The sequence below is a fragment of the Pseudochaenichthys georgianus genome, chromosome 19 (genome assembly GCF_902827115.2).
Source record: "Pseudochaenichthys georgianus chromosome 19, fPseGeo1.2, whole genome shotgun sequence".
Classification (NCBI taxonomy): Eukaryota; Metazoa; Chordata; class Actinopteri; order Perciformes; family Channichthyidae; genus Pseudochaenichthys; species Pseudochaenichthys georgianus.
This window is the reverse complement of record NC_047521.1, coordinates 5,141,255-5,165,360: the sequence shown is the minus strand read 5'-3', so window position 1 is coordinate 5,165,360 and position 24,106 is coordinate 5,141,255. Positions and strand designations below refer to the sequence as shown.

The 24,106-nt window shown below is 44.1% G+C and overlaps 1 protein-coding gene across 3 annotated transcripts in view; it reads left to right on the top strand.

Annotated features, from left to right (window-relative positions):
- The window catches only part of LOC117464871 (uncharacterized), a 57,282-nt gene that overhangs the window by 7,616 nt on the left and 25,560 nt on the right, over positions 1-24,106 (top strand). For 2 of the 3 annotated variants that reach the window (XM_034107599.2, XM_034107598.1), the window contains 24 exons: positions 108-291; positions 382-746; positions 1,311-1,436; positions 1,512-1,709; positions 2,831-2,971; positions 10,412-10,666; positions 12,012-12,195; positions 12,289-12,455; positions 12,614-12,757; positions 13,115-13,293; positions 13,444-13,619; positions 14,846-15,070; positions 15,161-15,270; positions 16,387-16,596; positions 17,538-17,664; positions 17,775-18,006; positions 18,135-18,282; positions 18,824-19,001; positions 19,090-19,264; positions 21,839-21,965; positions 22,058-22,177; positions 23,136-23,286; positions 23,379-23,491; positions 23,920-24,070. In XM_034107599.2, the coding sequence (XP_033963490.1) occupies positions 108-291; positions 382-746; positions 1,311-1,436; positions 1,512-1,709; positions 2,831-2,971; positions 10,412-10,666; positions 12,012-12,195; positions 12,289-12,455; positions 12,614-12,757; positions 13,115-13,293; positions 13,444-13,619; positions 14,846-15,070; positions 15,161-15,270; positions 16,387-16,596; positions 17,538-17,664; positions 17,775-18,006; positions 18,135-18,282; positions 18,824-19,001; positions 19,090-19,264; positions 21,839-21,965; positions 22,058-22,177; positions 23,136-23,286; positions 23,379-23,491; positions 23,920-24,070 (4,186 nt within the window). The remainder of the gene's footprint in view (positions 1-107; positions 292-381; positions 747-1,310; positions 1,437-1,511; positions 1,710-2,830; positions 2,972-10,411; positions 10,667-12,011; positions 12,196-12,288; positions 12,456-12,613; positions 12,758-13,114; positions 13,294-13,443; positions 13,620-14,845; positions 15,071-15,160; positions 15,271-16,386; positions 16,597-17,537; positions 17,665-17,774; positions 18,007-18,134; positions 18,283-18,823; positions 19,002-19,089; positions 19,265-21,838; positions 21,966-22,057; positions 22,178-23,135; positions 23,287-23,378; positions 23,492-23,919; positions 24,071-24,106) is intronic. The other variant, XM_034107600.1, reaches the window with a different exon arrangement.

Sequence of the window (24,106 nt, the reverse complement as noted above, 5' to 3'; positions counted from 1 at the left end):
CAATGGAATTATGATCAGTGGAAATGGCCATGACATGTGACCTTTAACTATTGCAAAATAATTATACTTTGTGCTGTATGTAAATCAAGTTTATTGATGTGTTCCAGGTTATGAGCAAGTACCAGCTGACTGCTCCGTCAATGGACCAGCTCCAAACGGGCTATTTTCAGGATTATGGTGAACAGCTTCCATTCACCCTGTACACGTCTCTGTATGACAGCCGGCTAGCATCTGGCACTGGGAATGTACCTTCTCAATCGGAACCAATAGCAGAGCCTAAGACAACTGCAGGTAGACAATCATGACAACATTTCCTTTAATGCATAAAACATTTATTTTCTATGCCTTTTAAACACATATGTGATGCCATATCTTCCACAGTAGCGTGGGATATTAAAAAAGAGCCTGAGAAAGAACAGCAGCAGCAGCAGCAGCAGCCCATCGCGTCCAAATTCCTCTCTGACTTTCCAGTGCTGGGAGAAGATGTGACCAGACAGAAGAAGAGCAAAACTAAAGATGTGACCAAGAAAGAGGGCAGAGGCTCCATCTTTAGAGAAGCTTATCATGCCCAGCTGAGGGAGGTCCATGGAGCTAACATGCGGGCAGTAGAGGCGTTGCAGGTGGACGGGGAGGAGTTCACAGGCTCGCAGAGGAAAAGAGTCCTGGATCACGACTCGATCAACAGTCTGATGGAAGATGTGATACGTGACATCGCTGCAGAGGGAGAGCTGGTCACCAAAGAGAAGGTGAGGTGGAAGAGGAAACCATTTTATTGATGAAACTCCTCATGGGTCTCAGGTCCGACCAGCTGCTCTTTCAGCCACTAACGGTCTTTCACTCCGGCATCAAATTTACTTTAGAACTTAGAATCGGAGGATGAAACCCTCTTTATTTGTCATACATGTACATGCACACAGCACAGCACAGCACACACAGTGAGATTGGACCTCTGCATTTACCGGGAGCGGTGTGTAGCGTGCTGCCTCAGCAGTCTGCTCTGCACGCAGGCTTCCTCCAAGTTTACAGTAAAACAAACTGGTGGTGTGACCAATGGCCATTTACAATTATTAATACTATTACTATTATTAGCATATATATTTATATATATTTTGGTTGAAACTAAGCCAGAAAAAAAAAAAATACATTAAAAAAATATATATATATAAATAATAATAAAAGAAAAAAAATCGATTTTTAAAAATAATATTCGATTATGGAGACTGTAACGAATATTCGAATAATCGAATAATCGCTGGCGTTTTTGTATCGAATGCATTTCATTTTCACATTGTCTCTTGATCTATACCAAGGTGGTATCCAGGGTGTGTGTGCTGATGCAGATTCCGTCTTTGGAGGCAGGAAGGATTTATCCCCGGAATATTCAAGCTTTAAAAGACCTTCAATACATCATAAGAGAGATCCACATGTTCATAGAGGTTGGTACATTTATTTAATAATACTTGTTATAATCTGGATGTGTACTAGCTACTGAATTATTTCCCCTCTATCAGTGCAGTGAGGCAGCAGCATCCATCTGTACCCTGTACGAGATGGGCCAGTCGCTGGCCGGCCTGAAGAACAAGAAGCACTATGAGGAGCTGCACCTGGGGCCCCTCTGCAAGCTGCCCCTCATCCACCGCCTGTTCAAGATCGACAGTAACACTAAGGACGATGATATTCACCAGATCGAGACGGTCGACATCTTAAAGGTAGCACTCACCTGACAAATCGCTTTAGAATGTATTTGATGGACCAAAATGAAAACTATCGCTGAGGCACCAGATAGCTAATCTTACTCAGTGGATTTGTGGATTTTATTCTAATAATCCACTAGTACAAGGACAATGGTTTTACCCATATTGCATTGCTGCCTTTCCTGTGGCTTTCCCCTGTTTAAAAACCATATGCCACCTTTACCTGTCTCCAATAAATGCTTAATCATTCTGTGCCCAAATCACCAGGTGCCAAAAGATGCCTTCAAAATAAAAGCATAAACCACTACTTTATTAAACTAATATAATTACTAGGGCTGTCAGTCGATTAAAATATTTAATCGCGATTAATCGCATGATGTCCATAGTTAATCGCGATTAATCGCAAATGAATCGCACATTTTGTATCTGTTCTAAATGTACCTTAGAGGAATATTTTTTATAAGTTTTTAATACTCTTATCAACATATGAGTGGACAAATATGCTTTATGCAAATGTTTGTTTATTATCATTGGAACAATGACAAATATTCTCCTGAATATTCTCAATACAACAACCTGGAATCTCTCTCTCTCTCTCTCTCTCTGTCTCTCTCTCTGTGTCTCTCTCGCTCTCTCTGTCTCTGTCTCTCTGTCTCTCTCTCTGTCTCTCTCTCCGTCTCTCTCTCTCTTAAACACATTTAACTATTAAATAATACAAATAAACAAATAGCTCCAACACCATGATTTACACTCATGTTTGCATATAATGGAAGATGACTATAATGTACAGTGCAAAACATCTGAAGTTAAACAAAAAATTAACTAATTTATAGAAAATATGAGAAAGTACAGATGCTAGTTTTTGTATTAGAGGAAAATTAAGTCAGGAAGGCCAATCAAAATAATGCAAATGATCTCAAGGGGCCACACTGGATAACATCCATGTAGCTGAGGTTTATTTGCCAATGTGAGAACCATAAAGTGCAGCTGGACAATGACAGAAGAATCCCAAAACCACAGACTGTATGTAGTTTGTGCTGACCGCTGATGAGCTGTTAAAAATCATTTTGTCTTTTCAGAACTTTTCCGCTTTGATAGTTTTTCCTGAATGTGTCTTCTCTTGTTCTATTCTTTAGCAACTGCGTGTCTTTAGGAAGCAGCAGACCAAGCCAAAAATAGACCTGGCTGAGTTCATGAAGTATCTGGCGGACCACTACAGCTGTGACTCTCCCTACGAGCTGGGCATCGTCATAAAGAGCGTTGGACTGCCCATATCGGTAAGAGACATGACCTACTGAAAACATCCAACGCTGTTTACACATGAATCATGTAACAGTACTATTTATTTACTTACGCACAATATTTTTACAGTGAATTATACTGATTCTATTTTCGGTAGTGTTCACCAACAGGGCTTACATGGTCAAAAAAGGCCAGTGGTCCAAATATCTAATATTTACATCCTTTATCAATCTCTACCTTTTGTAACCTAGTCTGAGATCAGTTTCCTCGTATTGTCCAAAGTTAGACTTTATGGGAAAAGCAGATTTCACTTTTTTCATTTTTATAAATCCATAATTTCCTTTAGGTATAAGCTGATCTCGTCTGGCAATCAGAGTTTAATACCATAAACAAATTACTGATGATTTTTTGCTGTTCAAATAGCTTAAACATTCTCCACACTGAAAACAGAAAGTTTATCCTGAGGGTGGCCGCAGAATACATTCAATAGTAATGGAATGTTGAATTATGGTGAGTTTAATTTATAAAACTATGTTTAAAACAAAGCTTCTCATAACGTTTATCAGAATATCAATTTTCAAGATTTTAAAATTGTAATTCTTGGATGTAAAGGCTAGTGTTAATTTCGTTGACTAAAACAGGGGGTTACTTATTGTAACCCTAGTCATATAAGCACAGGCGGAGCCCTCTACTGGACTATATGGGTACTACTCTCTATCATGCTGTGCGTGCTTTCACCTACTGAGTTTACGTAAACGTAGCCGGCCAAACGGGGCGAGCCTACCTGAATGTGCGCGCAGGCCCACAGTATATAAAGGCGGCTACACCCGCCGCCCACTATCCTACACCCTCTTCAGCGAGCGGACTAGGAAAGACAGAGCCCCCAGGTAGAGGGCTCCGCCTCTGCTTATATAACTAGGGTTACAATACGTAACCCCCTGTTATATTTCACACAGGCTCCGCCCTCTACTGGACTCTATGGGTACACGCCCTGTCATCCAACAACATCGACCCACCACACCGTCCCTGACCGGCTTATGGCTAACATCCATTGCATCCCAACTTCCTCCCATCCGGTTGTAAGCGTAGAGAAGTTGGGGCCGCAATTTGGATAAGGCACACTCACACACGCTTACCTCGTGGAGAGTGTGCATGGAAAAGATCTGTGCGGAGACTCCGTCTGGAGCCTACTGCGCACCATGTTCCCCAGGTCCCTCAGGAGCATGGGAAAACATAAGTGCACCACGTCCCCCACACTCACACACGCTTACCTCGTGGAGAGTGTGCATGGAAAAGATCTGTGCGGAGACTCCGTCTGGAGCCTACTGCGCACCATGTTCCCCAGGTCCCTCAGGAGCATGGGAAAACATAAGTGCACCACGTCCCCCACACTCACACACGCTCCGTGTAGAGTGGGCATGGACAATAGTGAGGAAGGCTCTCCCAGCCTGCCTCCAGCCCTGTATGGGGCTGATTGCGCACCATGTCTCCCGAGTCCCTCAGGAGCATGGGAAAACACAAGTGCTTTATGTCCAGGGGGGGGGGGGGGTCAGACACCTGCTGACCCACAGCCACCCCCCCTCTCACCAGTCATGCGTTGCCTCGGGAAGCACAGAGGACGAGAAGGAGCCAGACATGTCCAGGAGATAACATTTTATGAAGGAGCCTGGCGTAGACCAAGACGCCGACGTGCATATATCCTCTACACTCACGCTGCTGAATAAGGCTGTTTGACACAGCCCGTGTAGAATGCGCACGGACCCCAGTGGGGAGGGCTCTCCCCGCCCGTCCATAGGCATGTGTAATGCACCCGCATAGCCATCCTGTTAGGCGCTTCTTGAAGAGAGCTTTTCTAGCCACACCATCCCCAAAGCACACAAACAGCTGTTCAGTGCGTCTAATGGCAGCCGTGCGCTCTCCATAACATGCTAGCGCACGCACTGGGCAGAAGAGGTGCAATTGAGCCTCCCTGGCCTCAATATGGGGTGGAAGATTAAAGCCACCTAACTGAATAGCCCTTGACCTGAAAGAACTCCTTAGGCTCTTAGGAGTAAAGGAGGTGTTCGGTCTGAGTGTCGCCTCGCTACGGTCACCCCGGATCAAAAGGCAGCTTGGGTGCACCGACAGAGCGGTCAGCTCGGACACTCTTTTGGCCGAAGTCAAGGCAAGAAGCAACGCTGTCTTCCATGACAGTGCTTTCAGGGAGGAGAGCTCCAGGGGCTCAAATGGTTCTGTAACCAGAGCCTCGAGCACCAACGGCAGGTCCCACTGTGGGGCGGAGGCGTGCACTACTGGGCGCTGCCTCCTGACCCCCTGCAAAAACCGCGACATAAGCGGCTGGCTGAAGGCTGACCTGCCTCCAAATCCCTCATGGCAGGACGAAATGGCTGCTGCATACACCTTAATTGTGGAATGAGCCAGCCCCCTGTCCACCAGTATCTGTAAGTAGGTAAGAATAGAGCCCAGCGTGCATGACAGAGGCTCTAGACTCCTTCCTTCACACCATCGCTGGAATCCCGCCCACTTTGGCCTGCAACAGGCTGTGGTGGATTCTGCTCCTGCTGCTTGGATAGTCTGAATAACGTTGTCAGACAGCCCCAGCTGTCTCAGCCTGTCCCTCTCAGGAGCCAAGCCTGGAGAGCTTGGCCCAGAGTGGGTAACGCCCCTATTGCCCCTGCTTCCTGAGACAGCGCTCCCCAGACCTGAGGAATAGCCCAAGGCTGGCCCACCATCATCTGTGTTACCCCGCGTACCACGGCGCCAGGCGGAGATCTGGGGCCACTAGGATGACTGACAGCTGCTCCCGCCTCACCCCATCCAGAAGGGGGGGGATAAGGTGCAGCGGTGGAAAGGCGTAAAGCAGCTTCCTTGGCCATGGCTCGTGTGCAAATGCGTCGACCCCCAAGGGTGGATTATCCCACCGGGCCAGGGAGAACCACAGGGCACAGTGGCTGTTGCGCCGATTGGCGAACAGGTCCACCTCTGCTCTCCCGAACTGAGTCCAGAACTGCTTCACCACCTCCGGGTGAAGCCTCCACTCGTCTGGCAGGGGTCCGCCTCTTGACATGAGGTCGGCCCCCCCCGTTCTCCCGTCCCGGGCCCTTAGAGACAACACAATCTGTGAAACCCACAACCACAGGTTCTCTGCCGCGGTCAACAAGGCTATTGACCGGACTCCGCCCTGCCTGTTGATGTACGCCACTGTGGTGTGGTTGTCGCTCCTCACTAGCACATGTGTGCCCTGTATTAAGGGTTTGAAGTGCTGTAGGACCAGCATCATTGCTTGCAGCTCCAGGAGGTTACTGTGCCGAGCCTCTGTCAGAGGCCAGCCACCACCTACAGCTCTCTCTAGGCACGTCCCCCCCCATCCTGTCACTGAAGCGTCTGTAAGACTGTGATATAGGAGGTCACTTGCCCCAGTGGAGCTCCCCTCCGCAGATTCTCTGGGGACCCCCAGAATCGGAGGTTGCTCTCTACTGAGGGGGGGATGACCACCAGACGTCGTTTGTGTCTTGAGATCTAAACGAAGGCCGGTAAGCCACCTCTGTATGCGACGTGCATGCAGGAGTCCGAGTGGCACTACGGAGTGAGCAGCCGTCATGAGACCCAAAGTCTGCATGATGATCAAAGCTGTCACCGTCGCCCCCTGACACAGCCTGCAGACTGCCCGCAGCAGGGATGCCTGTCTGCTTTCTGTCAGGGTGGCACGTAGTCTGCCTGCATCGAGCATCACCCCCAGATATTCTACCTGCTGGTGAGGTATGGGGGAGCTCTTCTTCCAATTGACCGCAACTCTTTTTCAACCCAACTTGGTTAGGTGTAGGATCAATTGGGCTGTGTGAAACATTGCCCATTCCCTGGACCTGGCCATGACTATGAGGTCGACCAGATAAAAGAACACCCTCATGTCTTGGTCCCGCAGCGGTTGCAGCGCCGTAGCGTGCGTGGAAGGCAAATCGCAAATACTTTCTGTGTTTTGGAGCAATTTCGCCATGAAAGTAAGCGTTCTTCAGGTCGATGGTTGTGAACCAATCGCCTGGCTGCACCAGTCCCAGTAACTGTTTCATAGTTAACATATGGAACTTCTTGCATGCAATTTGCTGGTGCAGGCATTTGAAGATCCAGAATGGGCCTGAATTCTCCTGTCTTCTTGGGAACCAGGAAGTACAGGGAATAGTGCCCCTTCTCTCTGACTTGAGAGTGCACATGCCGACAGGAAACTCCTCCTGGGATGACAGATTTGCCTCTCTTATGCCTCTGAACGGAGGAGGGATGCTGCAAAACTGGAATGAATAACCCAGTCTCAGTGTCCTGTCCGTCCGTCCTGTTAATACACCACTGCTTTTCCATTCCCCATAACATTGTGTTAGGGGATGTGCAATCAGCTGCGGAGCCGCAGCTATGAGGCTGTTGTACTCTCTGGTGGCCCACTCCGCCGTCAAACCCTCCATAAAAGGAAGTTTGACCCATGGGGGGCTGACACAGAAAGGGCCGTTTTTCTATAATGCAGTTTCCACTCAGAGAACAAAACGACCGATTTTTCACTGAGGTCCCTGAACACACCACGGCACGCCGTCCTAACGGCCCGTCCACACTACAGCTTCGACAGCTTCAAAAACGGTTTCCAACGCTTCTGCCCATTCACTTTGAATGGGGTGACGTCACTTTTCGCCGAACTGCATTGTGGGAAGCAGAGCGGAGCTTTCCTGGCGTTTCAGGCTGCAAAAGTTGAGCAATGTTCAACTTTTGAAGCTTCTGAAGCTTTCGGTGGAAGCGTCAGCCAATCAAATCATATGCCAGTACAAGCTCAAGCCAATCAAACCGCTGCTTGTGTGTCAGGGGCGGGAGATTCATGTGATTGGTTGTTGGTCGAGCTTCAGACATGCCCAGCTCCAAGCTTTTTTTGAAGCTGTAGTGTGGACGGGCCGTAATGCCGTCTCTTTGGAACGGACATTATGGTGAAAAGTGGAAATGTGGAGAGAGATGACTCTTACTCTGGGATAAATGCAATCGTTTTCACTGAATGCGTTTCTCACACACACATCACTCTCTCTTGAACCCGCACAGTGTTTTGACAGCACTTCGGTTTATTCCACTCACGTGCACGCGCCCACCTGCTGGCTCCTATACTGGAGTTTACAGAGGGGGCGGGGAGTGTGGGACAGTGTTATTTCCTCTGGGGATGAGCAAGAAGCAGCCACGCTGCGACTACTCCTCACCCCCGTAACCAAGGAGATCGATCCAAAGAGCCCTTCCGTAAACACGGGGGCTCCCGGCCCGGGAGATCAACAACACGGTCCTTTTGGAAAGTGCCATGCGGCGTGATCCCTCACCGGGATATCACACGGCTGACAACGGCGGCGGCCACGATCAAGCTACAAATAATTGCTCTGATCTAGTGAGGTGGGGGGCATCTCCAGCAATGAGCGAGATGCCCAACACACCCGTGTTTATTTGCAGTCGCCTTGTCACGCGGTAGCGTGGCAGAGCTGTTTTCAGCTCCCTGCCCAGCCTGCTGCCCGCTGGGAGTAGCTGCGCTCCGCCGCCATGGTCATCACCTAGGGCGGTGGACCTCCATGGACCGGACCCGGAAGTGCCCGACAACGGCAAACGGAGCCATCCGCCCCGCTGGAATGGCGAACGTGAATGGCACCGCCTCGGCCATATCCTGGTCCCCCAAACACTCTAAGCAGAGGTGGTGGAGACCGGCGCCCGCGATCAAACCTGGGCAGGTGCATGGCCGAGCTTCCAGTAATGGTGAGTCCATTTTTCGTTTCTTCGTTCGTTTAACTCTTCGGTTGTCAGCTCGTCTGAAGAGAAAAAGGATAGTGGGCAGCGGGTGTAGCTGCCTTTATATACTGTGGGCCTGCGCGCGCATTCAGGTAGGCTCGCCCCGATTGGCCGGCTACTTTTACGTAAACTCAGTAGGTGAAAGCACGCACAGCATGATAGAGAGTAGTACACATAGAGTCCAGTAGAGGGCGGAGCCTGTGTGAAATATAACTGACGAAATATGTTCGTCAACAACCTTTTTTTCCATGACTAAAAAGAGACGATGACGAGACGGCACCGACGGTAGTAAACAATAACTGTAACGAAATCATCATGCAATATCGTTGACGAAAAGTGACGAGACGAAAATGTAGTTTACTAAATAAAAACTATGCCAAAATCTCTCTTTACTTTCGTTGACGAAAAATGAGGAGACGAAATATTATCAAAGATAACGTTACATTTCTGATAGTCAGTTTTTCTCTCAGCAGTTCCATTTCCGGTGCTGCGGCTGGGCAGCAGCTGTGTGTCTGTGCTGCGCGCGGCGGTACATTTGAATTACACCGGGCAGCGGCACACTGAACTGTCAGGAAGACTCGGGTCTAACTCATGGTCTAACTAACCTTATTTAACCCCCGTCAGCGCGAGTGAGTGACGAGTTGTGTACAGACTGACAAAAAGTAGACTAAAATAATTAGTTTTCTTTGACTAAAATAGGACTGACATGCTCAGACTTTTAGTCGACTAAAACTTGACTAAATAAAAACAGGATGAAGGTGACTAAATATGACTAAAACTAAAAAGGACATTTAACACAGGACTAAGACTAAAACTAAATAAAAAAATAGCTGAGGTGTGGATTCAGAATACAGACAAATAATATTTCTTCTGCCCTTATTTGAAAACCTTTCATGCTATGCTCCTAGTCATCTAGAATGTCTCTTGGTCAGTAATCGAAAGACTGATGTCAGTTGAGGGATTTAAAAACGGGTTCATGTGTCATTACAGTCCCACCCATATGGACTCACGATGACACAGACAACTTTTGAATAACATCATGGCAACAATAAGGTCATTTCCTACTGTATTTCATTTCATTATGTTTTCACCAGCTGCAGTTACTCATTAGACTTTCACGTTCACTCACAGCGATTTACATGGGATGCTCAAGCCTCCGTCCGGACTGTCTTTACAATAAGCTTTAAACAACTCAAAACATTGCTCATACTGTAAAGGGGCCCTGTTATCCGTGTTGGGGGTTCCCTCTCCTGTAGTGTGTTGTATAGGTTTGTGTGCATGTAAATGGTATGCAAAGGCTAAAATCCCTGTGTCCCCCCCAGAGGGAGTTTCTCCCACTGTTTGAAGAAACTTGCTCTTTCTATTTCCTCCTTTCTTAACACCTCTGCTTCATGTTGTTGCATGGTTAAAATGAACACAAATATTTTCTAAATACAAATAAAATGCATAGTTATGCAAAGCTCAATTTCCTTCAACATATCCCAGGTGAAAACAGTTTGTTGGTAAAAACTATTTTGGTAGAAAAATAATATGTGATTGACCAGTCGGGGTGATCGGGGTGACTGCGAATCAAAATGCTTGTTTACCATTGCAGTGACACCTCAGCAAATCGCAGTTGCCTATCTAGTGGACATATAGTGGCACTGTTTGAATATTTTGTCAACATCCTTCTCTGTCCTGTTCAGATCTTATCCAAGGTGTCTCGAGGTGAGCACGCCGTGTTGGAGCAAGCCAGGGAGGTGATCCAGAGAGAGATGGAGGAGGAGACCTACGAGCGGCTGAGAAAGATAAAGAAGAGCGTGATGGAGCAGATGCCAGGTTCCTTCTCCTCCTGTGGCAGCTTAGACCTCAGGAAGAAGTACATGTCCATGCCTGCTGCAGAGGTAACGCTGGAAGTCTTCTCTAACGCTGAGGGGATGTTCACTCCCAAGATAGCTAAGGTGGGTTCAAACACTGACAGCTGTCTTCTACTAATGATCCGATACATCAAAAAAACTTGCTCAGGAATTCTGTGTCCCCTTTTTTTGGAGCAAAATGATGACACCCAGTCCTTAAATAACTACTTAATCTGCTGGGTGTTAATTCCACTAAACCTCCCACCAAGAGCCATATTGCGGGATAACAGAGCTGCTTTCACGTTCTGAACTCATTAACAAAATGTCACGATTAATCTCCTAATCCTTAATGAGGGCGTAAGAAAAAAGTTTGCTGATGAAAACTGGTGAGACATTAGATGTGTGGCTTAACTCAGTTTAACATCAGCCGACTCCTACATGTTCTGGGATTATATTTATCCTAGAGAATTGTGGACTGTAAAAACGTGTGTAGAAGCTAATATTTTATTTTTGGGAAAAAGGCAAGGGCTTCCTGGGTTGGGTAACACCAGCACCATGGCAACAGAGATCAGTTTTCAGATCCTTCTTCCATGGCCAGCAGGGGGAGTTAGTAACAACAAGCAGGCATTCATCGGTCCAAATAGAGTGGATCAGTGATGACGTATTATGTAGCCCGAACAGGAAGTTAGCATCAAAAGGGCTCCCTTGACAAAAAATATTTTTCTATTCGATTTTACAATATTCTACAAAATAAACTCTTTGGGTATCACGTTTATATTACTTACATATTTTGTTCAACATAATCTCCAAATATGAATACCCCTTTGACATTGTTTAAGGGTAAATTCAATTGCCAGAAGTAAAAAGCTAAAGCTAGGCTACAAACAAATGACATCCAGTCGCATCAACACCACTAAGCTAAATGCGGCTAATGAGTGTTTCTAGATATCATTTTATAATATGTTTCTTAAATGCTCTTAATGTCTTTCATTTTTATAAAGCACTTTGAATTGCCTTGTGTTGAAAGGTGCTATATAAATAAATGTGCCTTGCCTAATGTTCAGTGTGATGACGTTTAGTCACTTGTTAGCAACTGCTGTTTTGAAGACGAATAGAAGCTTTGGCCAACCAAGGGTGGGGTATTAACTTACCTATTTTAATGACGTGGAACAAAATGTGAAAATGAAAAAAAGCGTTTCAGACAAGGGACCCGGAAGTGGTAACATGATTACTCATTTCCTGGTTTTAGGACTCATTCCTGCGCTAACCCTACAGGCAGACATTAGCTAACTACCTCATTTATAGAAGTTATTATTTTCCCCTCTGTTTTCTGTTTACACATTTACAACAATTACATTTGAATTAGAGGTGAGGTACCAGACACCTTGTTCTCACGCAATGGTTAATTACCACGTCTGTAACTCAAACCTTTGTATGATTTCCAATCCAGCACATCCAGAGCTTCCTGCTGCAGGTGTCATGTAACCGGCTGGCCAAGGCTCTGTTTCAGCTGGCCATCTGTGGAGGCTCTCTGGCTGTCCCACAGGACCTGGTGCCCAAAGATAAGACGTCCAGCACCACAGAACAAACTAAAGATCATGAGAACCACACCACCACATACCTCCCCAGCGAAGGTATAACGCAGTATTTAGTGTTTCTACCACACACATATCACCTAATCTGATCATGTCTACGATTACTAGAACTTTATGTCCTGTGTCTTTCAGACAAAGTGAAGCAGTTCCTTAAAGACAGCCTGTCCTCTCAGAGCACAGCCACCACTTTGGCCAGCATGGCTGCTTTGGAGAGGAAGTTGATCAAACATTTCCAGGTCAAGGATTTCCTCTCTTTACAGCAAGGCAACTTTCTGGAGTTCCTGGTTAAACACATTCAGGTACACGTTTTGTCCTCCCTTAAATCTTTGTTCTGGTTGTTTGGCTCAGGTTCTGTGAAAGAGATTAATAGAAGGCTTTTTTTTTAGCAAAGCTCTAAATACATATACATTGATATTCTACACAATCATGCCGTTGTTGTGTCTGTGGTTGTGTGCAGCTGCTGCAGGAAACACTGGGGTCTACTCTGATTCTGGGCAGCAGCGGCATGGATCTTGCAGGCAGTGGTTTCAGACCCAGCAGACAAGACATGTTCGAGTTCATCTCACAGTGTGGGGACTTTGACCCTTCTGATCCAGATACAGTGAGTCATTTCTTTTTGTTTTCACCGTTTTGTTTGCAGACTTAACACAAAGTACATGGGAAGATGCTACAATAATTACACTTGCTTCACCTTGGACACATTCATTCATGTCTCTTCTGGACATCATAAGGACACACATCTTCATTTGTCTGTATTCATCGGCCTGTATTCATTGGAACAACCTTTTAACAAACATATTTTTTAACAGTAATTTGGCTATAATTTTCTCCATGGTATAAACATTCATATCCACTTTAATTTACTAAAAACAAAGCACTTTCTCCGTCAGTGTTATAATTGTCTTGTCTGTTTCCCTGTACAATGAACATTAATATATTTCACCTTTCTGTTTCCCAGCTCTACCACATTGAGTCAGCTCTGAGATCCCACTACAGGCTGAGGGACAGTCGGGAGCTGGGCTACGGCTCTCTGCAGATGCTGGCCGGCCTGGTGCAGCGGCAGAGAGCATTAGCTGGAGGAGGACTGAGCCAGGTCTACTACGAGTCGGCCCTGTTTGCCAAACAGAGCCATTCCAGGTTAGCAGTGTAAAGCGGCACTATCAGCAGTGATAGTTTAGCCACCTGTTAAAACAAATTACTTCCATTAGCCAAAAAACATCATTTCGAAAGTGATTTTTGTAGCATGTACATCAAAGTTTCTCTTGTCTCCCACATCTGTTCTGTAAGCAGTCCTGAAGCTGGCTGTGAGGCAGTGGGGCGTCTTGGGGAGATGTCCAAGGCCCAGGCCCTGGCCAGCCTGCTGTCCTGCCCTCTGCTGGAGAACCTGAGTGAGTGGAGCCAGTGGGATCTGATCTTCAAACCCCTTCATGGCTCCCTCAGAGATTTCATCGAAAAAAACGCAGGTAGGAGTTTGTGCATGGCAGAGTTTTGCCGGTCAACATGACAAAATGAGAAAAGTGCCGGTCAAAGGTCTTCTTTGGTATTTATTGAGCTTTAAAACAAATTCATGACGACTCTATATTAAACAAACTAATTATAGTAGATTAACTACATTATTCAAAAGTGTACAGTAACTTTGGATAATAACACGGGCATAATAAATAAAAATAATAATCTTTCCCTCCCTCTATACTGTGGTAGAAACCAACTACAACAAAATGAACATAGTTTACCATGATTTAATTGTAATATACGTTTCAAAATGATGCCGAAGTAACAACATACTGATACCGGTTAGTAAACACCATGAATTAATGCTTTGACGAGTCTGCAGGCGAAACATCTTTTAAAATGCGTGTTTTCTGAATGGAGATCAGATCGATCAGGCTAAGCTGACGTTGTATCTGCTCCGTCCACACTCACAACAACATGATACTGACACAGATACAACAGCAACTGTATTCGCCATGTTCCAGAGGTCGATAAACTAGCTAAGTGTGTTAGGTCTAACTTGAAGTGTGTGTTTTGCTCCGCTCACCGGTCCGTCACAGCGGGCGGAGCTGTGATCATGCAGAGCTGTGTGTCTCCTTCAGCAGCAGCTGATCTGCTCTCTGATCTCTCACTCGAGTCCGGTTATACTTCACTCGCATTTATGTCCATATCGATCAGATCTAGCTAGTTCTAGCTAATGATATGACTGCCTGCGTATCAAAGGACACCTATAAGCGTTGCTTGGCAACAGGGGTTTGGCGGGAAAAGTATAGCGCAGCATTAAGCATTTGTTTACTTGAGGGGTCCATATGTCCCCTTCAGGAGGATAAATCTCTTTATCCACATTAAATGTCAGACATTAAAAAGGAAGTGACTGTGCATGTAGCGTATTGACTCTGTCAGACTTGTCTGTCACATAAGTGGCGCAACCGATGCGGTATTGTGCTAAGGGGAAATTATTTTGACAGGACATTTTGACCGGAGAGATTTAGATTTGCCGGTCTTCAGCATATTTTACCGGTCATAGTCCGGTAATTCCCGGCTAACAGAAACTGTGGTGCATGGGCTTTCTTGATAAATGTACATTGAAATGTAAATGTATGTCCAGTGTACATCACACTGAAAATTGAATTACATGACAATTTAAATGTCTTTGTTTTTTGATTGTCAAGTAACCACGGTTTTACCTTCCACACAGCTAATACAGGCCTGGCAGCGTTAGAGGTCACACCAGGTTTGCTCCTCAGGATCACCACTCACACAGGAGACAAGCTTTTCTCCAGCGCCGCCATGAACCTTGACTCTGTGGGCACAGCCGGCCACCTCGTGTCCATGGTAGTAGCTGACGGCATCGTCAACGCTCCCACAGCCCTCCTGGCCAATCACATGCAGAGCTCCCTGGCAGCAGCTGTGGCACAAGAAGGTTCACTTTTAATTCCCTCAAGTCTTTTTGAATGTGCTTAATGCAGCATGATTGAGTCATCATTACTAAGATAAGGTTTGTGTTTCTTAGATTTGTCCCAGGCTGAAGAGGACGTGTCGTGTTACAGCAGAGTGGCCACATTCTTCTTGGCATGTTTGACACGAATCCCTACTAGAACTTGCCGGGCTCTTTTGCAGCAGGTCAGTCACACTGCATTGTCCATGTAGATTTTAGGATCATGTGATATACTTTATGTTGTTTCTGGAGAAGGTTACATTGAAGTATTGTTTGGATTATAGAGTAAAGATAGTGAAAGCAAACAGTCCAAATGGATGTTGTTAAATTCCTCCCATGGCTCCTTGAAGGGGACCTATCATGCAAAATGCACTCGTGTACATCTTTTATACATGCATATGTGTCCCCGGTGCGTCAGGGAACTCACCAAGTGACAGAGAACACAACCCTCTCTCTTTTCCTCCATACCCAAATCTCTAAAACGGGGCTGCAACAGAGCTGATTATTATTTGAATTGTTCTGACATCAGAAAAGAGGTGCTCCGCCTATATGGGCAACTCTCCACCTATCAGGGGAATGAGAGACCGCTGGAAAGCGCTGGAGACGCTGTAGTACATATGCCAGGCCTCTAAGTGGCGCTGTAGTCTGCCACAAAAGCAGAATCAGCCCCTGCAAAAACAGAGCTGGAAAAGAGCAAATAGAGCGAAATGAGGCATGGATAAAATGCATGATCTGTTTGGTATTTTGAAAAAAAAACTTCATAGACATGTTTTATATAGGTATGGCCCTACAATATGTGTTTCAAATATAGCATGATAGGTCCACTTTAAGTGACAGAGAGATAGAAATGTATGTTTATTTGCAACAACAGTGCTGATCCTCCTGCCAGCCGTAATGTTTCTGCACCTGAGCCTCTTATTGGTACATCCTGTGGGACTAGAGGGACAGTGGAAGTGTTTTGTGGTGTGAGATGGAGCACAGCTTTTAATAAACACAAATATTTAAGCGTGTCCAGTAAATGATTTCTGCTAACCTAAATTGCTGAGGATGTGGTTTAGTACAAACTCTTACAGTAAACTGGTCACTTAGATACAGCAGCTTCCTGGCTTATTAGTGATGTATGTGTCCAAACAATCTTCTTACCATTAGACTCAGGCCATAAAGCTCTCATCTTATTGCAACCCAATTGTTGTAATTGCTGTTACAACATAGTTGGTCATGTTCCCTGTAACGATGATGTAAGAAGCGTTGTTTCTCAGAAGAAGAAATAATGAGTGTTCTTTTGTGATTGTGACTTGCAGGTGTTTTTGGAGCCTTTTTCTCGGGTGTTGGGCCAGGCCAAGTCTAAACAGATCCTGATCACCGTGGCCCAGTCTGACCCGAGCCACATGAACTGTCTGCATCGGCTCGGGATCCTCCTGGGCATCACGGACTGGGTCAAAGACTATCAGAAAAAACTGAACCCACAACAGAGCCAAAACTCGTACACAGCACCGCTGAAACACGCCAAGGTCAGAAAAGAAAATTGTAAAATCAATATTTTGATCACGTTTAGACCGAAAGATATAAATATCAGTGTAGTCCTGCTGATAAAATGTATGAACCTTGTACATATATTGTTCATTATGAACATACACTGTTCTCTCTCCGGAGAAAAATTATTTGATCCCAAAGTTGGATTGTTTTATTTCTGATCAGCAGCATCAAATGAATACAACAGTAATCTGGGAGTTGCGTTAACCCAGTCAACTTTCATTCATATTATAACAATAGTTTTTCCATATCAGCTTAATCATTCTGAATCAGAACTATTTAGAGAAATTAATTAGTTAGAAATAATACGCACCTAAGTCAATGGGCTACTTTTATTCCCTTGTGCCAGATACTTCTTCAACAGTTAATATCTTTTACTTAATAATATGAATTCAATTATTTAATGATTTCTATCTCATCTAATTTCTTTAACTTACTGAACTTATCTCTAGCATTTCTATAAATGAAATGTAGTGGAGCTTTATCCATTTCTCTTACATGACAAAGCTGGTTGCATCCTTTCACTGTGTCAAAGCAGTGACCGGATGCATCCCAAAAGAAACCAGTTTGAGCCAGCACTCTTAGATGAGCTTCAGTAAATACCCGAACTCTTTGAAGACGTTAATAATGTCACTGTAAATGAGTGTGGCTTTTTGCTCTGATCTGACAAATCTGACCGTTTCTTCAAAAAGGCTCATTTGCGTTGAAAAGGGATGGTTTGGCTCGTTACCTACTTTATATATCTTTCCAATAGCACAATAGCACCGAGATGTTATTTGCTCGGCAACACAGTGAGGGGTGCATTTTAGAATGAGATGTTTCTTTTTGTCTTTTCTGACATTCTGATTTTGTGAGATACGTGTATTTAATCATTACTGTTATTGGTTTAGCTTCTAATTTGATTCTGTTTTGTCTTCAGTGTAATTTGACAGATTCTGAGAGCGGCAGTCTGTCAGCTCTGAATATGAGTGAAGATGAGTATCTAGAGGACAACGTCATGGACAACAGCTTCGCCTCCTCCACTCTCAACCAGAGCACACAACAAGGTGATTAAAGATTGAACGTTTAGGTTCCAAGGAAAGAAAATGCTCCCTGAAAAGAAAGTCGTTTTCTGTTCCCTTTTTTCATTTTGTATCTGCTCAATGTTGTCCCCTAGTCAATGGCGAGGAAGACCTAGTGGTTGAGGAGGAGGAGGAGGAGGAGGATGATGAGGAGATGTATGAGTTGGCCTCCCTTCCTAATGGAGAGATATCAGGCGTCAGCAGTGAGGCTGAAGGAGGAGAGGAGGAGCAGCAGTCACACATGTCTGATTCCAATGAAAAGGATGCTGCCGGCAGCCAATCAGAAACCACATCAGATCTCAAAAGAGCTCTCATTGAGGACATCAGGTTTGTTCTCATAATGTCTCCTTTTACAATTAACATAAATATGTCCGGATTTTGTCCTGCCAAATATAGCTTCTTAAAACTATGGCTGATCTATTCTTTCTCCCTCCGTCTCTTGCTTTGCCGCACAGGAAGAGTGAGTTTGGTATCGGTGTAGAGTTGAACGCCGAAGGCCAGAAGCTGATGCAGGTCCATTCGGAGCGGCTGGGTCGCAGCTTAGACCGCCTCTCCACAGAACTCTACAGCAAGGACACACACTTTGTCCTGGAACTCATTCAGGTGGAGTTTTTAGTTTTTACACCCTAAAAGATCATTCTGCATCTTTCATATTTTTGATCATATATAGATATGAAATAAGAGTCTTTATTTATCCTGGGAGAAATCAAGCTAAATATTGTCATAAAAGCTTAAAATACATAAGTAAAGAATTATATTACAACTGAAACTGATTAGAAGTACATTTTTCCTTTATGGTCCTTTATATTGTATTCATTATAACACTACCTCTTAAAATCTGCACAACCCTCAACTTTAAAATCTAATAAACTGTATTTGTCATATATTCACTGTACTTTAAAAAAATATATTTATATTCAGTTTATATATTTCTCTTTCTTTTTTAATGTGAAATATTATCTCTTTATTAATTGTTTTCCTTTTTATTCCATCCTTCTATGAGTAAACCTACTTGGCAATAATCCTGTCAAATGTTATATGCTGTAAAAGTAAAGATCCGCTATATTCCCCCTGGAATTGGCTCTTCAGGGAGAACACATAATTGGAATGAGGTCTAATTGAGTTATCTATTTGTGTTCTTCAGAATGCTGATGATAACAGTTACCCGTCAGAGGTCGGTGTTGTTCCAGCGCTTGCCTTTGTGGTGGAGAGAGACTGCATCACCGTGCTCAACAACGAGACCGGCTTCCAGGACGGGAACATCAAAGCCATCTGTGATGTGGGTCGCAGCACCAAGGGCAAACACAAATATGGATACATAGGTGAGTATGTATGTGGTGCCTTGAAGGAGACCAGAATAGTAATTGGGACTTTGTTTTAACATGATCTTCGTTGCCCTACTCATCACAGGTCAAAAGGGCATCGGCTTCAAATCAGTGTTTAAAGTGACGGATTGCCCAGAGATTCATTCCAATGGCTTCCACCTGCGCTTCGACAAGTCCTGCGGCCCCATGGGATACATCCTCCCCCACTGGATGGAAGACGAGAGGCCTCTGGACACACAGCTGCTAGGCAATCAGCACAGGTTGGAAGACAGAGAAACAGTGTGTCGTTGTAGCAGACATTTTGATTGGTCATTGTAGCAAGAAGTGTAAGTCATGACATTATGGATGGCTCTTTTCTATTCAAGCGTCCCAATACAAACATGAAGCCACGATACTAGGACCCTGAAACCGCAGATGCTTAATGGAACTCAGCCATTTTTTGTATTGACGCCTGTGCTTTTCAAAGTGTGTTCTCTGATACAGGTGTATTCATAACACACACATCATATTTTAATATTCAAATGATTTCATCTACGTCATCCATAATGCCAATCAATGTTCCTCAAACTTCTTAAATATGGAAAGAAAAACATAGTTTAAATTGGTTGTCTATGAAAAATAGAAAAATAGTGAATGGTCTAACAAATTATCAATCAATCAATGTTTATTTATATAGCCCAATATCACAAATGTTACATTTGTCTCAGTGGTCTTCACAGTGTGTACAGAATATCAGTATGACAATACGACACCCTCTGTCCTTAGACCCTCTGTCCTTAGACCCTCTGTCCTTAGACCCTCACATCGTACAAGGAAAGACTTCCGAAGAAAACCCAGTTTAAAGGGAAACATGGGAGAAACCTCAGGGAGAGCAACAGAGGAGGGATCCCTCTCCCAGGACGGACAGACGTGCAATAGATGCCGTGTGTAAATTGAAAAGATAATACATTTACAACATAGGTAGTCCAAATGTTTGGGTAAGATGTCCCCCGACAAACTAAGCCTATATCAGCAAAACTAGGGGCTGAATCTAATCAGCCCTAACTATAAGCTTTATCAAAAAGGAAGGTCTTAAGCGCGCTCTTAAAAACGGATAGGGTGTCTGCCGCCCGAACACAAACTGGAAGCTGATTCCACAAATGTGGAGCTTGATAAGAAAAGGCTCTGGCTCCCATTGCACTTTTAGAGATTCTAGGAACAACCAACAACCCTGCATTCTTGGAACGCAATGCCCTAGTAGGACAGTAGGGTATAATGAGTTCTTTAAGGTAAGATGGCGCCTGCCCATTAAGGGCTTTGTAGGCGAGAAGAAGAATTTTAAATTCTATCCTGTGTTCTATAGGGAGCCAGTGTAAGGCAGCCAGAACAGGAGTAATGTGGTCCCTTTTCCTAACTCTGGTTAGTACACGAGCCGCAGCATTTTGAATCAGCTGAAGCGACTTGACTGACTTCTTGGTACTCCCTGATAATAAAGAGTTACAATAATCCAGCCTAGAAGTAACAAATGCATGGACTAGTTTCTCTGCATCGTTTTGAGGCAAGATATGCCTGATTTTTGCAATGTTACGTAGATGGAAGTAGGCGGTCCTTGAAATTGATTTTATGTGGGCGTTAAAGGATAAATCCTGATCAAATATAACACCAAGGTTCCTTAGTGTAAATTAGTAAATTAATGGTCTTTTAAGCAAATTAATGAATTTAACAGAATCACATTTGATTTTAGAAATATACAAAATGGTGTTCATTTTGTTCATGAGAACTTTGACGAAGTGTGTTTGTGAACAATACAGCATAGCATGTGATATCGCAAAGCTTACTTTCAACCTCCCCTTTCCCTCACTTTCTCCATCTCTCTCAGACGCCTTCACACACAGACTACACTGTGTGCAATGTTCTGAACATAATCTGATGACTCACAAAAGACTTAAAGCACAGGATTCAGACAACATTCAAAAAAGAGTAGAGAAAATCAAGAAGAAAACATTTCCACTATAAATGACGGAACGTTGACTCAAATGTCTCTTGCAAGATATTTAAATGTATACATTACTTATTGTAAGTCGCTTTGGATCAAAGCGTCAGCTAAATGTAATGTAATACATCCTTATAAGACAGTTCATCCATATTAGAAAACAAGTTCCTTTCCAATGTCTGGGGAATAGTGTCACACAAGAGAACACGATATACATGTGTACCTGTAGGTGGATTTGGTTTGCAGATCAAATACGAGGGATCCGTTTAGACACACGTTTTAAAACAACACAGACATCAGGAAAATCTTAATAAATAAAAAAAGAACCCTGTGCACTATCACATTTAAAAACTTTTAAAAAACAGTAGTACAAACATGAACAATACAGCAAGTTAATAAATACATTCCTTCCATAGCATCTGTGTGACAATGCTACAACTTATTCATTTGTGCGATGGCTGAGAACCACAACTCGTGTGTTAAACATGAGTATACACCACTAATGTACAGTGAAATATCTGCCTCTTTAAATGTTAAATGCTCCCATATTTTTACAAGCTAGTCGCGTACTTATTCTGTCTTGCAATTTGTTAAGTCAGTTGAAGATGTGGGCCGTTAAACCATACGTTTAAAAATATGACATATTTAAAAGAACTGAGTGTAACACAATTCATCTGATCCATTAAGGTGCAGCTTTAAAATCATTTTCAAAATAAAGTATATATTGCCAATATGTATTTCCTTTTACGTTTCTAAACTCCTCCAGAGAGGGTCTAATGGAGCTTCAGAATAAACAGAATGCCTAAGAAAGGCTGCATTGATATTTTCTAACGACTACCTCTGTGTGTTGTCCTACGATCAGCTGGACCACGAAGATCTGCCTTCCTCTGCGCTCCGAGAGCCATCAGACCAGGAACCTGTTTCATGACGTGCACCCCTCCCTGCTGCTCTTTCTGCACCGCCTGCGCTCCATCTCCATCTACAACCAGGTAGCCTGCACGTGTTCACATATATGCAAAACAAACGTCATTGTTGAAAGTCTTAAAAAATCCCTTTTTTCCTAAACCTTCACCACCTGCAGAGTGAGAAGCGCTTTGTGACAATGACTCGGAAGGACCTGAGTCACAACATGTTAGAGGTGGAGCACACGGAGGGCATTGAGCGCTGGCTTGTGGTCAAAGCTGTGGTGCAGCCCAAGAAGGTAAGCAGACGCGCTTTGTTCAAATCTCATTCTCTTGCTTCATTTCCAAGGACATTTATTCTTTCTAGGAGGAAAGGACGGTTCCTCATTCCGCTCAGTCAAATGGTTTCCCTGCCTGCCCCCTGTCGTGAAGCTCACTCATTAGACAGGCTTTGGTTGATGTTACCACATACATTTGGGAATATGACAAACAAGTCCTGCAGTGTGACAGAAAACCATGTTAATGATCTGTCAGTCTGAAACAGCGCTATAACCTCTACCTCTCGTTCTTCTTTGGTTTCCCAGAGGCAGCTTCATATTACCGGCAGGCAGGTTATGTAGAGAGTAGAAATGCAGCTGAGTGAGAGACAATATGTTGAGACATTCTGTACTTTAGCTTTCCAGCAGCCATTTTCCAGCCATCGATATCCATTTCTGTAAGAGTTGTGCTTCTTTGTAGGCTGAGTGTGTAATGCTCAATTTGTATTTATTTATCTCATTCCATTTAATTTATTCATCTCCTCCAATACTCTCATATATCCTCCTTTTCCCGTTATAACGTCACTTATATGTCTGTAGTACTATATGTTATCATCTCTTTTATCTTTTACTGTAATGACTCTTTATCTTATCATTCTCTTACTATTCAACTGTTATCTTCATTTATTTAAAGGGGGCCCATTCTGCTTTCTGGAGTGTTCCCTCTCCTGTCGTGTGTTCTATAGGCATGTGCATGTGAAAGGTTCCCTGAGAGACTTTCTCTCCCACACACGAGCCCAATAATAGCACCGTAAAGCACAACTACAGCACATATTAAAGCACATTATACGAACCTAAAAACACAAAAAAGCACAAACAAAAGCACAAATACAATGTATAAGGCACAGACCATTAGAAAACACATGTATAGCCCCTTCTCAGCTTATGATAGCTTATTTTATTAGCATTTAATTTGCTCTTTGATCTGTTTCTCCTTCAGATCAAAGAGAACGTCGACTCCACCGAGCTTGCTCTGGCGTTCCAGCTCGACAGCAACCTCACAGAGGGCGACATCGTGTGCCAGCCGCAGAAACAACCGGTGTTTGCTTACCTGCCCCTGCGCAGCTTCGGCTTCCGTTTCATCATCCAAGGTGAGGCTGGAGTGTGAGTTATAGAGCTGTAATGCACACACAGTTTGTATAAAGAAGAATACATCTAACACTCATGTGGAACTCTTCTTCAGGGGACTTTGACATCCCCTCCTCTCGTGAAGATGTGGACAGAGACAGCTCGTGGAACCAGTGGCTCCGATCCGAGATACCACAACTCTTCCTGAAGGCCATGGATGTCTTCACTGTAAGAACAAGCTGTGTCTACAGGGCTTTGGGAAATGTCACTGAAAGATCGAGATGAAATACCACTGAAGTGATGCCTTTTAGGAAAGCTGGATATGCTTGAGTATATTAATACAGCTACATTATATATAATAAAAGACAACATATTGATGGTTGAAATGATTTGCGATTCAGCATAAAGTGCTTAACTGCTTTTGTTCATTCAGTATCTGCATAGGCTGTTTAATGGAACCCAGCACACGAGGTGTTAGATATTGACATTTTCTTTCTATCTTATGAATAAGCCACAATCAACAGTATTGTTTAAACAAAAACACATCTTGAGATTTAAAGAGGATTAGGCAAAGTTAGATTTTGTGTCTCAACTGTGAGAAATGAAAAAAGTAATATCACTCATTAGTCGTTGGTTGTCGTGCTTCTTCTTCCCAGGACCACCCAGAGTTCAAAGGTCTAAAGGGCCTCTGCCACTTCCTGCAGTTCGTCCCCCTGCCTGATGAGGTGATGGACTTCTTCAAGCCTGTCGCCGGGCAGATTATTCAAATGCTGAAGGGCAAGGCTTTCCTGCCTACACTCAGCTCAGGTATTACTTTCACATGCAGGTTCTGACATTTTAAAA